Source organism: Mobula birostris, chromosome 2 (assembly GCF_030028105.1).
Source record: "Mobula birostris isolate sMobBir1 chromosome 2, sMobBir1.hap1, whole genome shotgun sequence".
In the NCBI taxonomy this organism is placed as follows: domain Eukaryota; kingdom Metazoa; phylum Chordata; class Chondrichthyes; order Myliobatiformes; family Myliobatidae; genus Mobula; species Mobula birostris.
Window position 1 is genome coordinate 23,331,540 of NC_092371.1, and position 14,996 is coordinate 23,346,535.

Below are 14,996 nucleotides of genomic sequence, written 5' to 3' on the forward strand. Positions count from 1 at the left end.
AATGATTTTGCATACAGCTCAGTTAGATGGCTCACATGCTTTATGCACGTTACCCTTTGCCAAGCAGACCACGGTGCTGTAGGTAAAAGCAGATATAATAGTTTCCTAAAGCTTTTGAATTAGTCCCAAACAACCTTGTCATCAAGATAAAAACTTACTCAATGTAACATAAAATCTGTCAACTATAAATTGCCAACATTGACTAACTGCTGATAAATATGAAAAATCTGAAGAACCACATTCTCCACTTTAGACAATCAGAACTTAGAAGATACGGTACGAACCTGTGCACATTGCTCTTAATACTTTTTAACTCACCAATTTCCCTACAGCATCAATTACTATTTCAAATAGAAAAACAGGCAGCTGAAGCAACATTTTGAAGTGGTTACAGTTATCACATTCTTGTCTTCCAGCAACCCATAATTAAGTAGAGTAAATAATTTCAAATCTGTCAGTTTACATTCAGCTGAGATTATAGCAAGATGATTACAGCAGAGACACCAACCATAACATTTTTTCCAGCCTGGAAACACACAAAATGCTGGAGGAACTCAGCAAGTCGTAGAGCATTTATCGAGGGGAATAAGCAGTTGATGCTACGGGCTGGAAAGGAAGGCAGAATAAGGTGGTGGGGGGGAGTGGAAGGAGAAGCTGGCAGGTGAGGAGGGAAGCGGGTGGGGCAGGAGGGGGAAATGAAGCGAGAAGCTGGGATGTGATGGGTGGAAAAGGTAAAGGGCTGAAGAAGGACTTTGAAAGGAGAGGAGAGTGATCAATGGGAGAAAGGGAAGGAGGAAGGGCACAGACAAGTGAAGAGGCGAAAAGGAGGCAGAATGAGGAAACGGGAAGAAATGATCAGAAGTTGCTGAATTTGATGTTCACGCCATCAGGTTGGAGGCTATCCAGCTGGAATATGATGTGTTGCTTCTCCAACCTGATAGTGCCCTCATCATGGCAGTACAGGAGACCATGGATCGACATGGCAGGATGGGAATGTGAAGTAGAATTAAAATGGTTGGCCACCGGGAAATCCCACCTATTGCGGACAGAGAGAAAACACTCAACAATGTGGTCCCCCAATTTATGTAGGGCCTTGCCAATGTAGACGTCACCGTACTGGGAACACCAGGTCCAGTAGATGACCCTGACAGATTCGCAGGTGAAGTGTTGCCTCACCTGGATAGACTGTTTGGAGCCCTGAATGGCAGTGAGGGAATAGGTGTAGCACTTGTCTGGGTTGCAGGGATAAGTGCCAGGAAGGAGATCTGTGGGGAGGGAAGGAGGGACAATCGAGTCATGGGGAGCATGATCGCTGTGGAAAGTGGACAGTTGGGGGGGAGGGGTGGAGGGAAAGATGTGTTCACTCGTAGGATCCCATTGAAGATGGCAGAAGTCACAGAGAATTAGATGCAGAGGGTTGTGGCATGGTAGATAAGGACAAGAGGCAGTGGTAAGATGGGGTGAGGGCAGATGACTGGAAATGGAGGAACTGGGGGTGAGGGCAGTATCGATGGTAGAGGAAGGGAAACCCTATTCTTTGATGGAGGACAACAACTCAGATGTTCTGGAATATCCTGAGAACAGATGCGACAGTGATGGATGAACTGAGAAAAGGCAATAGCTTCTGAGGTATAGTCAAGTTAGCTGTGAATGTCAGTAGGTTTATAAAAGATATCAGTAGACAGTTTGTCTCCAGAGATGGAGACAGAGAGAGATCGAGAAAGGAGGAAAAGGTGTCAGAGATGTACCAAGTGAATCTGAGGGCAAGGTGGGAGTTGGAGGTAAAGCTGATGAATTCCACGGATGCACAAAGCAATGCAGAGCAGAAAGAATTGGGGAGTGTTACAAATGAAGGATTGGAACATAGACTGTTCCATGTCGTCAACAAAAAGGCAGACATAGCTGGGGCTCAGACAGGTGCCCATGGCTACACCTTGGGTTTAGAGAAAGTGGGAGGAATCATAATAGCAAATGTTGAGTGTAAGGACCAATTCCGCAAGAGGGAGGAGAGTGGTGGTGAGGGGAATTATTTTTTTCTGATTACAATAAAACAGGTTTGCCTTTGTAAACAGTAAATCTCCCTGCAGTATTTACATTGCCTTAAGATTAAAATTATTTCTTATTCAAGTGGAATATCTATAACTAAGGATTAATGGTTACCTTAAATATGGTAACATTGGAAATTTCTAAAGCAAAGAATCTTTATTGACTACTTTAATTCAGTAATAATTTTAATGATGTTTAAATCTGTATGCTTGCTTATTATTCAAGTACTATTTGAGTTCAGTGCCCATAATCTAGACAAATTTATTCATAAACTTTGCCAACACAAAATAAGTACTTTTAGTGTCTTCAGCATAATCCCTTCAAGTACTGTACCCATTTAATTCTTCGGCAAAAAGTCCCAGATCGAAAGGTAGAACCAAGGCAGAGATGGGAAGTGATGAGACTGATAATCTTTCCCAAAGTTCAAATGGTATTAAGCATGCCTAGTGCTGTAAAACACCTGTGTGTAACATGCGCTCATAGACCTTAAAACATTATAGGGCCTTGGGATATGTAAATAGACTTGTATCATAAATCACATTTAAAGAGAAAAATTGAAGTTTGAGCAGATTATGAACCATGTTGTATCATAGAACAGGTTAATGTCCGATCATGACCCCTCTCCCCATCATTTTTGCCAGCTTTTCCAGTTGCCTTTGCATCTCCCTTCACAACTGGAAAACCAATGGCTTGGGAGCAGAATTCAGATGAAGAAGAATAAATTTTGATTAAAGAAATTGGTTAAAGCCGTCAAGCATCAGGAAGTATTCTCAGGCGACAATTTTGAAGATACTCCCATGTAACAGAAAGTGCATAGACTCTCTTAGTAAATTTTCTTTGCGTACAGGATTAAATACACAAACAGAATCCAAATGGTGGAATAATGTTTGATAGAGGATTGTCTAAATACAGTGAAAAAACCTAGTTAACTCGATAGAACATTAACCAACATATAAACTTCACTGTACCAAATCACATTATTCACCAAATTCTTAAATCTGTCAAAAATATTAAGCATAGAACTCTTTTTAAAAAGGGACCAGTATTCTGTCTGAGACCCTAGTACAGATGAGAAATACAATATGCTGTTCTTTTGCTCCTTGTTATGCTGTTTTACCACAGATTACAGAGCTTAGCATGTTTCTTAACAAAGGGAGATCTTTCTTTCTAACAACTGCTGAAATAGGGCATTATTCATTGTTTTTAATTCATTTTCTTTTGTGCTTGCCAGGTGCTGGCCACACTACGGTTCAGCCATAGTGATACACAAAGTCATAGCTGCTGGGCTCCTTGGGAATGGGAGGAGGTGCCTCTGGAATCTGTATGTTCTCCAGGTCCAACAGCCGAAGTTTAATTTCCATACTCAGCAGAGTATCCAGATCATTCTTGGTCAGTTCACTGGTCATTTCTTTCCCCAGAAGGGCATTTAATCCATCAGTCCAGATACAGTACTGTAGAGCACACAAATAGAATGTTAAAAAAAACATTTTAAATCTTTGCACAACAGGAGGTAGTTTTGAAACAGCAGACATCCCACCTCTCCCGGAAGTTCCGGGAGTCTCCCGCATATTGATGGCAGCTCCCTGACACCTGCAAATTATATACAATATCCCAGAAATTGATTTTTTTGAGAGGGAGAGCGAGAGCGGGAGCGGGATCGAGAGCAAGAGCGAGAGCGAGCATCCCGATTGGTCTCTCCTTGTGCTAAGTAGACCTATCAGTTTTCTCTGTGGGCGGGCTTTACAGTCGACCTCTGTCTCTCCATCAGTTCAGTTTCGTGTCCTGCACCGCCATGGCAAAGTGTTTCAAAAAATATATAAAACACACTTCACCCCAGACTACACTAAAGTGTACTCCTGCTTAATAGGGGTCAAAAATAATGACAGTGTTGCTTGCTGCTCTGTTTGCAACAGTGACTTTTCTATTGCCCAGATGACTGTAAAAGACATGTTGAGGTGAGTTTAACAGGTGTCATTCATTCATTAGCATAGCTAACGTTATTTAAACTAGCTGGCTGGCTGCTAAGGAGCTACGCTATTGATGTCCTACTTGATGAGGCCAAACTCCCTGTAGACTTGCTTAAAGTTGTAATAGAATAAACATGATAATATAAGTACATACTTTAATGTCATATTTTCTGCCTATACCCAACTTGGTTTACAGATTAGACAAAATCACTAAACAAAGTATTACATACACCCTTGGAGGTCGACGGGGGAGAGGGGAATATGGGGTTGCGGGGGGTGGGGGCGCTACCTCCCTGAAATGAATTTTTGCAGGGTGGGATGTCTGAAACAACGAACCTTGTTTTGTCACCAGGTCATTTCTGACTTGTCAGGAATTCATGTGGGCAAAGATTCCAAACAAAAGAAATATTTAGTCAACTTAAAAATGGGATTTGAAACCTTAAAGGCATGCAGTTACAGCAAAAACAAAACTGCAGATGCTGAAAATCTTTAAAAAAAACAAAAAAGCAATAAACTCAGCAGGCCAGGCAGCATCTGTGGAGACAGAACCAGAGACGATGTTTCAAGTCAATGAGCAGATAATTGTAACCTAAAGTTCACTCATCACACTTATTTCCTATCATCTCCTCCAACTTAAAATACAAACCCCATTTCCAGAAAAGTTGGGGTATTTTCCAAAATGCAATAAAAAGAAAAATCTGTGATACGTTAATAACCGTGAACCTTTATTTAACTGACAAAAGTACAAAGGAAAGATTTTCAACAGTTTTACTGACCAACTTAATTGTATTTTGTAAACATACACAAATTTAGAATTTGATGGCTGCAACACACTCAACAAAAGTTGGGACAGAGGCATGTTTACCATTGTGTTACATCACCTTTCCTTTTAATAACACTTTTTAATCGTTTTGGAACTGAGGATACTAATTGTAGTAGATTTGCAATTGGAAATTTTGTCCATTCTTGCTTGATATAAGACTTCAGCTGCTCAACAGTCCGTGGTCTCCATTGTCTGATTCTCCTCTTCATGATGCGCCATACATTTCCAATAGGAGATAGATCTGGACTGGCAGAAGGCCAGTCAAGCACACGCACTCTGTGTCTACAAAGCCACGCTGTTGTAGCCTGTGCAGAATGTGGTCTGGCATTGTCCTGCTGAAATAAGCACGGACGTCCCCGGAAGAGACGTCGTCTTGATGGGAATATATGTCTCTCTAAAATCCTAATATACGCCTCAGAGTCAATGGTACCTTCACATACATGCAACTCACCCATGCCGTGGGCACTGATGCACCCCCATACCATCACAGATGCTGGCTTTTGCACCTTTCGCTGATAACAATCTGGATGGTCATTTTCATCATTGGCATGGAGAACTTGACGCCTGTTTTTTCCGAAAACTAGCTGAAATGTGGACTCATCTGACCACACGGTTCCACAGTCTTTCGGTCCATCTGAGATGAGCTCGGGCCCAGAGAACTCGCCGGCGTTTCTGCATAGAGTTGATGTATGGCTTCCTCCTTGCGTAATACAGTTTCAAGTTGCATTTCTGGATGCAGCGATGGACTGTGTTGAGTGACAATGGTTTTCCGAAGTAGTCCCGAGCACAAGTGGCTATAATTGTCACAGTAGCATGACGGTTTCTTAGGCAGTGCCGCCTGAGGGCTCGAAGATCACGCGCATTCAACAGTGGTTTCCGACCTTGCCCTTTACGTACTGAGATGTCTCTGAATTCTCTGAATCTTTTCACAATATTATGTACAGTAGATGTTGAAAGACCTAAATTCTCTGCAATCTTGTGTTGAGAAATGTTCCTTTTGAACTAACAATTCTCTCACGAATTTTGGCACAAAGGGGTGAGCCACGACCCATCCTTGCTTGCAAAGACTGAGCCTTTGATGGACGCTACTTTTATACCCAGTCATGATACCTCACCTGCTACCAACTAGCCTGCTTAATGTGGAGTCTTCCAAACCGGTATTACTTGAATATTCTGTGCACTTTTCAATCTTATTTTAACTCTGTCCCAACTTTTGTTGAGTGTGTTGCAGCTATCAAATTCTAAATTTGTGTACATTTACAAAATACAATTAAGTTGGTCAGTAAAACTATTGAAAATCTTTTCTTTTTACTTTTGTCAGTTAAATAAAGGTTCATGTGAATTAACATATCACAGATTTTTGTTTTTATTGCATTTTGGAAAATATCCCAACTTTTCTGGAAATGGGGTTTGTACAATTCCCTTTGCATAGTTCCAGTTTTAACAATAGGTCTTTTAGCTGAAACATTGACTTGGTTTCTCTCTCCACAAATGCTGAGTTAATTTGTGTGCTTTCAGAATTTCTGTTGTTGTTGAAGTTCCAACCATCCTTTTTATTGGAATGGGATTCACCTGCCTCTCCTTTCCAGTTCTTAATAAATGCTCTGTATCTAAAATCTGCATGCAACTTCTCATATGTTGATGTTTGTGTTTCCAGCATCTGAGCTTTTCTGCGTAGAATTAAGCTGTGAACTTTTGGAATGTTTTGTAACTACTTGTCAGCTATGCCAATTTACTTTAACCAAGGTTAGCTTCATAATATTAACCAAGGACACATTAAGACTGAGGTAACTTGTTGCATACAAACTACTCCTCTTTATTCCTACAAAATGAAACTTTCTGTTATCATCTTAAAAAAAAAGCTAGTGGCGTACAAGATAATGAGACCCCAGGGCTGAAATGGCTAGCATGACAGGGCATCGTTTTGAGGTGCTTGGAAGTAGGTACAGAGGAGATGCCAGGGGTAAGTTTTTTTATGCAGAGTGGCGAGTGCGTGGAATGGGCTGCTGGCGGTGGTGTGGAGGCAGAAACAATAGGGTCTTTTAAGAGACTCCTGGATGGCTACATGGAGCTTAGAAAAACAAGAGGGCTATGGGGAAGCCTAGGTAGTTCTAAGGTAGGGACATGTTCAGCACAGCTTTATGGGCCAAAGGGCCTGTATTGTGCTCTAGATTTTCTATGTTTCTATGCTTCTCTGTTACTTAGGACTCTTCCATTTTGGGCAAGTCTTCTTCTAATCCTATCGGTCTCTTTAAACTAGTTGTAAGTGGATAACTACCAATATTTAGTATACCCAGCAGAAGCAGAGTTATACAGATCCCGAGGTAAGTTTAGGAGAAGGAATCCCACTAGAACTTCAATTCAGTCACCTCTGCTGAACCAGTAAATGTATAGATTCTGGAAAATGGTAAATTTAGACTTTACAGTATTGCCATAGTGAGGCTTGTTAAAGTTCAGACACAATTAGTGACCAGCCAAGCATATCCTACAAAAACGAGTCAATGAAGTTGTGCTACATCATTTGCATGAGAGAAAGTGGTAAACTGATATGGTATCTGGGGAAGGAACAAGGGAAAACTACAATAAAAGTGAGAATGGCAAATGCTTAGAACATGACAAATCAATTCCTAAGCACTTTTTAGGCAGCACTTCAATAAGACTAAATTTTCAGGTATTATTTGTTATATGCCAAGTTGAGGATAACATGTTCATCATGTTCATTCCATTGGAAATGAGTTTTGCTCTTCAAATGCATATTCTGCCAGGACAAGCACTGAACAACAAACACATCTCATTAATGAAAGTCAAAAGACCGTAAACTGACCTCATACTTGTTCGGAGCAATAAAGTTTAGAGCCTCATCAGGATCATGTAGGATTGAGAAAGCCAACTCTTGGACTTCCTGGAAAAAATGGAGAAGGAAAGAGTGAAGACAGTAAACAAACTTAGATATAGAAAAAAAAGGTTCAATTTTGTAAACTCCGTATTTTAGATCTGGTCCTACAATAACTTTGTAAATCAAACAGCTGATGTCAGTTTTTCCAAACATAATGAAATGAAGGACACCATAATTGTGTATTATTATACTTGCACAATGATTGGATTAAATACAGTTTTGTTCACGAGGATCTACAAATTACTACAGTAGGGTGTTATACAATACCTCTGCTTCTATCAGTGTGTTAAAATATACATACAAAATACAGTCTGGCTAGAAAGTGTTAAATCACAGTTTTGAGATGGGTAATGTATATTTGTGTAAATATACTGTCTATTATATTTGCACACTATATTCATGCTTATACCCATATAGGATTATATACATGTTGGAGTCCTGACAGAAAATAACTTGCTATCACCACAATGCCGGGGACAGAAGTGACAATTATATGCAAGGTTCACAATACAGTAAAATAATGAAGTAACCTTGCCAATCTATAAATCATCAGTGCTACAACATCTAAAATACTATATGTGATTCTGGTTATCATCGCACATAATTATCAGAAGGTTACAGAAATAGAGAATAATCTGGAAGATTATTTATTTAGAAAATGAATGAAGGCCTTTCTGACCCACCGATTTAACCCCAGCCTAATCACAGGTCGATTTACAACGGCCAATTAACTAACTTAATGTGTACACCTTTGTACTGGGAAAGGAAACTGGAACACCTGGAGGAAACCCACGCGCAAACGGGAAGAACATACAAACTTTCTTACAGAGGATGCTGGTTTTGAACTCCAACGCCCTGAGCTGTAATGGTGGCGTGAAAAGAGTAGGTTGTAAGTAGTGATAAAATAAATCAGACACTCTTGCTGGAAATTATATGAGAAGACTACATGATTACTGCTTTTTATGATTCTAAAGGGACTTCATTATGTAAATGACAAGTTATTTTACCTTGTTTACAGGTAGTCTATGCTTTGAACCGTTGGAAGTGTACAGGCAGTAGGGAAGGAGGAAAGGTAACTGAATTCAACTTGAATTGAAAGTAATATTTGAGTGAACATGACAAATCAATGAAATGGGCTTCATGGATTGAAGCAGTTGGTGTTGATTAATTCAGATGTAAATGAATAAATTTTTTTTTAAAAACAGGGAGTAACATTTTGGGATACACTGAATAAATTAAGGCATGATTTATGTTTAAGTATAGAATGCTTGGCAAGAAAGAGTTACACATTCAGAGTTCTCAACCACTGACTTTCCTGTCCTCATGATTGGATCTGATGTAGACCGATTGCTAAAGATTGCTATGATCAGTCACTGTCATTACCATCATGATCACAAAACTCCTCGGGTGGTAGATAGCCTGGGTAATGATCGTTAGATGAACAATTGCTATGTTAGCGTGTGTTAAGCATCCACAATGCAACAGATTACAAATAGTTTAAATATACCTTGTTTTGTTTTAGGGCACTCTTCTCTCTCATATGGGGACAGTCTTTCCCAGTTACCACAGCTTTGATATCTGCAACAGGAACTAAATAAGGAGGAAAAAATAGCAGGGTAATGACCAAAAGGTATTGTGGAATCTTAAAACACACGCAGCAGCCACATTTTTTTTAGATACAGGAGTGGAACCCAACGTGGTCTTCAGCTGCTGTAGCTCATCCACTTCAAGGCTCAAAGTGTTATGCATTCAGAGATGCTCTTCTGCATAATCACTGTTGTAACATGTGGTCATTTGAGTAACTATTGCCTTCCAGTCAGCTTGAACCGAGTCGTCCATTTTCCTCTGACCTCTCATGGAAACAAGGCAGTTTTGCCCACAGACCTGCTGCTCACTAGGTGTTTTTTTTTTGTACCATTCTCTATAAACTCCGGAGACTGTTGACTGGAAAATCCCAGGAGATGAGCAGTTTCTGAGGTACTCAAACCATTCCATCTGGTATCAATAATCATTTTACAGTCAAGGCCACTTTTCTTCCTCATTCTGATGTTTGGTCTGAACATCAGCTGAACCTCTTGACCATGCCTGCAAGCTTTTATGCATTGATTTGCTGCCACATGATTGACTGATTAGATATTTGCATTAACAAGCAGGTGTACCTGACAGAGGCCACTGAGTGTATATTAGTGATGACAAAAGTATACAGTAAACAGTAAAATATAATCAGTATAATTTCAGATTCACACTAGACAGTTCTGAGTCAATATCTTTAGTTGCTCTTGTAAGCAGATTTAATACACTGATCAGGTGCTAAATTTTACTGAGGGCATAAAGATAATTTGATTCAAGGTTGTAACAATAAAGCCCTCTATTTATAGGAACAGGGTATTTTTAATTTCACCTGCCATATGAGACAGAAGGAATTAAACTGAGGAATGACAGTTATTAAACAATATATTTTGTGCCTGTTTTTACAGATTTCCTGACGATATTAGAGAACATCAGGTTTAGAGTGAATGGAAAGAATGACATTATCATTAGTGTGTAAAAAAAAAGTACCGGGGAAATTAATAACACTAAAAGTTGGTGATCCACAACTCATGAACAAGATGACACATCACAAGGTGCTGAAAGAGGTGTTTTTGTAGTTAGTGGATGCACTGGTTGTCATCTTAAAAATAATTCCATTTATTGTAGAATTGTTACTTTCTTATCTGTGTGAACCAATATAACCAATACTAATTAAAAAATGAGGGAGTGAGAAAATGGAACCTATTAGTCTGAAAGCAATACCAAAAAATTCTAGAATCTATTACTAATAGGGCACATAGAAAATAATAATTAGATTGGGCAGTCATCATGGAATTAGGAAAGAAAATGAGGACTTCCGGGTCATCAAGGGAATGGCGGCGTAAGGAAAAGGTCTCTCGACAAAAAAGAAGGTAAACTGCCCCATAATCGAATTTAGACAAATACTTAATATTGCATAACTATATTAATAAAAGGGGCAAGGATGATGTCTAAGAACAAGATTAAAAAGTCCGCTCTGAAGGCTGATAAACATAAAGAAACGCAGCAAGGCGACGGGCCTAGCTCCCCCACGGCAAGCCAGGACGGAGATAATGAGGGGGAATCGGTGACTCTGTCCTTGATTCTTGGAGAGATTCACGAGTTCTGACAAGATAACAGCAAACAGCTGGAAGATATTAAAGGAGAAATAGTAAAAACTAACTTGCGGATAGATGAAGCCGAAGCGAGGATTGTTGGAATTGAAGAGAAGCTACAAAACGCAGAGGAGGTGATAGCAGAAATGCTGAAGCTGCAAGACCAGCTCCAGTGGAAACTAATAGATCAAGAAGGCTGCTCGAGAAGGGAAAATGTGAGGATTTACGGAGTTCCCGAAGGAACTGAAGGTAAACCCAGATTGATGATTCCCTTCGTGGAGAAGCTACTTAGAGAGAACCTTGATATACCGGCCGCAAAAGACCTACAGATAGAAAGAGCTCACAGCGCGTTGGCACCACAGCCTCCAGCAGGTGCCCAGCTCAGATCGATTCTGGTCAGATTTCTCAGTTACAGAACGAAGGAAGAGGTGCTTAAAAGGGCATGGCAAAAGAAAGGTTTCATGTGGAACAACTGTAAAATCAGTTTAGACCACGACTACACACCGGGGATTCTTGCCAGAGGGAAGAAATATACGGAAACACGGAGAGTCCTGAAGGAAAACAACATCAGATTCCAGACCCTGTATCCAGCTCGGCTGAGAGTCTTTTACGACGAAGGGACAAAAACTTACGCTACGTTGAAGGAGGCAACATTGGACCTGGTGGACCGGGGACTACCTATTAAAGTTATCACCCAACCGGAGTCGCTACTGGAGAGGATTCGGCAGAAGTCGTGGCAGTTAGTGCGGCGAGGATGCTCCACACGAACCAGAGTGTCAAACTACAAGGAAAAGCTGCAAATATTCAGACACGAATGTACAGGGAACACAGATTAATTAAGAGAAATGACTGAAAAGAGTAAATCGGACTTAAAGGTAAAATGAAAACTGGTAACTGAAAATAAACTAGGCGGAATAACTTGAATGATAGCAATATGGTCGAGACATAAATAGGAGAAAATTCTCTATGATTATTCAAACTGCTGAGGGCCCTCTAACACAGGGTGAAGATAGAGGTTATCCCTCTGAACTGAGGCGGGTCGGTGCTCAGGCCTCACTGTGGGAAGTTGGGAAAAATTTTCAAATGTTGCACGTTCAAAAATGTCTAGGGTGTGGTTATATGTCTTGGTTTACTGTTGAGAAGGGATTGCTTACTGTTTGGTTAGAAAAGGAGAGTGTTTTTTTTTCTACTAGAGAAAAATGCAAACTGAATTGGTAAAAATAATTTCCTATAATGTTAATGGGGTTTTGAATCCAATTAAAAGAAATAAGATTATGTCTAAATTGAAAAAAGAGAGGGCACAAATAGCTTTCCTCCAGGAAACACATATGAACCAATCTGAACATGGAAAATTAAAAAGAATGGGCTTTAAGCATGTATTTTATTCATCATATAAGTTGAGTCACAAAAGAGGGGTAGCTACTTTAATATCAAGTACTTTTAATTATGAACATATTTCAGAGACTAGAGACAAAGAAGGACGGTTCGTAAAAATCACAGGAAGAATAGAAGGTACAGAAATAACATTGCTGAATGTTTATGCTCCTCCAGGTTGTGAATGGTCATTTTATAGACACATTTTTGACCTAATGGTCAGTTCTCAAGGGGTAGTAATTTGTGGAGGGGATTTTAATATTAGATTAAATCCTATATTAGATTCTTCAAGAATAGTTACTCAAAATAAACCTCTGACTCGGAAAGTGAATTTATTGATGGAGGAGTTGGGAATTATAGATGTCTGGAGGGAATTACACCCTACTAGTAAAGATTATACATATTACTCTTTCCCTCATTCAGCCTATTCAAGGATAGACTATTTCTTTATCTTTAATACAGATAGACTCAGGATAAAAAACTGTAATATTGCAACAATTGATCTGTCGGATCATAGCCCAGTCTCTATGTCTCTAATCCTGGAAAGGAAAATGAGGAAAACACTAGAGGCTAAACTCACATATACTCAATAACCCGAAAGTAATGGAGAGATTAAGGGGAGAAATCAAAGAATATCTAGACCTTAATGACACGGGAGAAACATCACCAGTGATCTTATGGGATACATTGAAAGCTGTACTGAGAGGGAAAATTATTTCCATTACCACTCACATGAAAAAAATCAATGCACAAAAATTAGCAGACCTTCAAGGAAAATTAAAACAACTTCAAGTTGTAGATAGCAACAAAAGTAATTCAAATCGAAAAGAGGAAATTAGGAAATTGCAAAGTGAAATTGACGATATTTATACGTTGGAAACTCAAAGAAATTTTCTTTACCTGAGACAAAAGAATTATGAAGTAGGAGGTAAATCAGCTAGATTATTAGCATATAAATTACGAAAACAACAAGCAGACAATACAATTCATAAAATAAAGAATCCAAAGACAAAGCTTGTGGAGAGTACAATAGGGAAAATTCAAGAGAGTTTTGAAACATATTATCGAGAGCTGTACTCCCAACCCCGGGCCCCCAATGAGCCCTATATAGACAGTGTATTGAATTTTTTAGATCTACCTAAACTTACAGATTTACAAAATGGAAGTTTATTAGAACCAGTAACTGTCAAAGAACTGAACGTGGCCATCTCTAGGTTAAAGGCTGGAAAGTCCCCGGGTTCTGATGGGTTTACCTCAGAGTGGTACAAGTCCCTGAAGACACAGTTAGCCCCATTACTACTTAACACCTTTAACTGGATCTTGCAGAGAGGAGAAACTCCACCTTCCTGGAGAGAAGCGATTATTTCAGTTATTCCTAAAGAGGGTAAAGATAAACTAGAATGTGGCAATTATCGGCCAATTAGTGTTCTTAACTTAGATTACAAACTATTTACATCTATATTAGCGCGCAGATTGGAAAAGCTTTTACCTGGCCTAATCCACTTAGACCAGACTGGATTTATTCAACAAAGACAAACACAGGACAACATAAGGAGAACTCTGCACATATTAGAACAGGTTAATAAGAACGAGACAGAGACAATGGTAGTAGGATTGGACGCTGAGAAAGCTTTTGATTCGGTTAGTTGGGCATTCCTATACAGAGTGTTAGGAAGATTCGGCTTTCAAGAAAAGTTTATTAAAGTAATTCAGACTCTATATGACAGCCCTACAGCCCGAATTAAGATAAATGGGGACCTCTCTGACTCCTTCATCTTAGAGAGAGGCACTAGACAGGGATGCCCAATTTCTCCTCTCCTTTTTGCGCTATATATTGAACCGCTTGCCCAACTAATAAGACAGAGCAAAATCGTAAAAGGTATCAAGGTGGCAGGGATTGAACAGAAAGTGGCGTTATTCGCAGATGATGTTTTGGTCTATCTGAGTGAACCAGAAAAATCATTTATAGGATTGTTTACACTATTGGATGACTTTGGGAAAATATCAGGTTATAAAATAAATGTAAAGAAAACGCAGGTTATGTCCCTAAATTATACACCATCCAAAAAATTGCAGGATACATATGATCTTAAGTGGGAAGCTAAATTATTAAAATATTTAGGAATAACCCTGCCGAAGGATCTTTCAACACTGTCACAGGTAAATTATGGGCCATTAATCTCAGAGATAAAAGCAGATATGCATAGATGGAATCTTATCCCCTTTTTAAGTTTAAATTCAAGGATAAATACTATAAAAATGAATATTCTTCCTCGGTTATTGTATCTTTTCTGTACTTTACCGGTGGAGGTGGATGATAATCAATTCAGGGAATGGGACAAATGGATTTCCCGCTTCATTTGGCAAGGAAAGAAACCTAGAATTCGATATAACACCTTACAGTTAGGGAAGGAAGGAGGAGGTATGGTTCTTCCTTGCCTGAGAAATTATTTTTATGCCTCACAGATAACCCCTCTGTTATATTGGTGTAATAGGGAATATAAGGCTAGATGGAAGGAAATAGAATTTGGACTAGTTGACAGTTTTCCTCTTCAGGCCTCAATAGCTGACAAAGGATTGATGGCCCAGTTGGAAAAATTTAAAAACGCTTGGATAAATCTTACATTAAAAGTATGGCAGAAGGTGGTTAATTCATGTGGAATTAATAACATGTTAAAACTCTAGATGGTGTGCATATGATACCGAATTCTTTCCCAACAGCGGAG

General features: G+C 39.4%; 1 protein-coding gene across 7 annotated transcripts in view; it reads right to left on the reverse strand.

Annotated features, from left to right (window-relative positions):
- Positions 1-2,213: 2,213 nt before the first annotated feature.
- LOC140185265 (engulfment and cell motility protein 2) overlaps positions 2,214-14,996 on the reverse strand; it is a 228,658-nt gene continuing 215,875 nt past the window's right edge. For all 7 annotated transcript variants that reach the window (XM_072238668.1, XM_072238665.1, XM_072238660.1 and 4 more), the window contains 3 exons: positions 9,240-9,322; positions 7,661-7,738; positions 2,214-3,497 (listed from right to left, as the gene is read on the reverse strand). In XM_072238668.1, the coding sequence (XP_072094769.1) occupies positions 3,297-3,497; positions 7,661-7,738; positions 9,240-9,322 (362 nt within the window). In that variant the 3' untranslated portion in view covers positions 2,214-3,296. The remainder of the gene's footprint in view (positions 3,498-7,660; positions 7,739-9,239; positions 9,323-14,996) is intronic.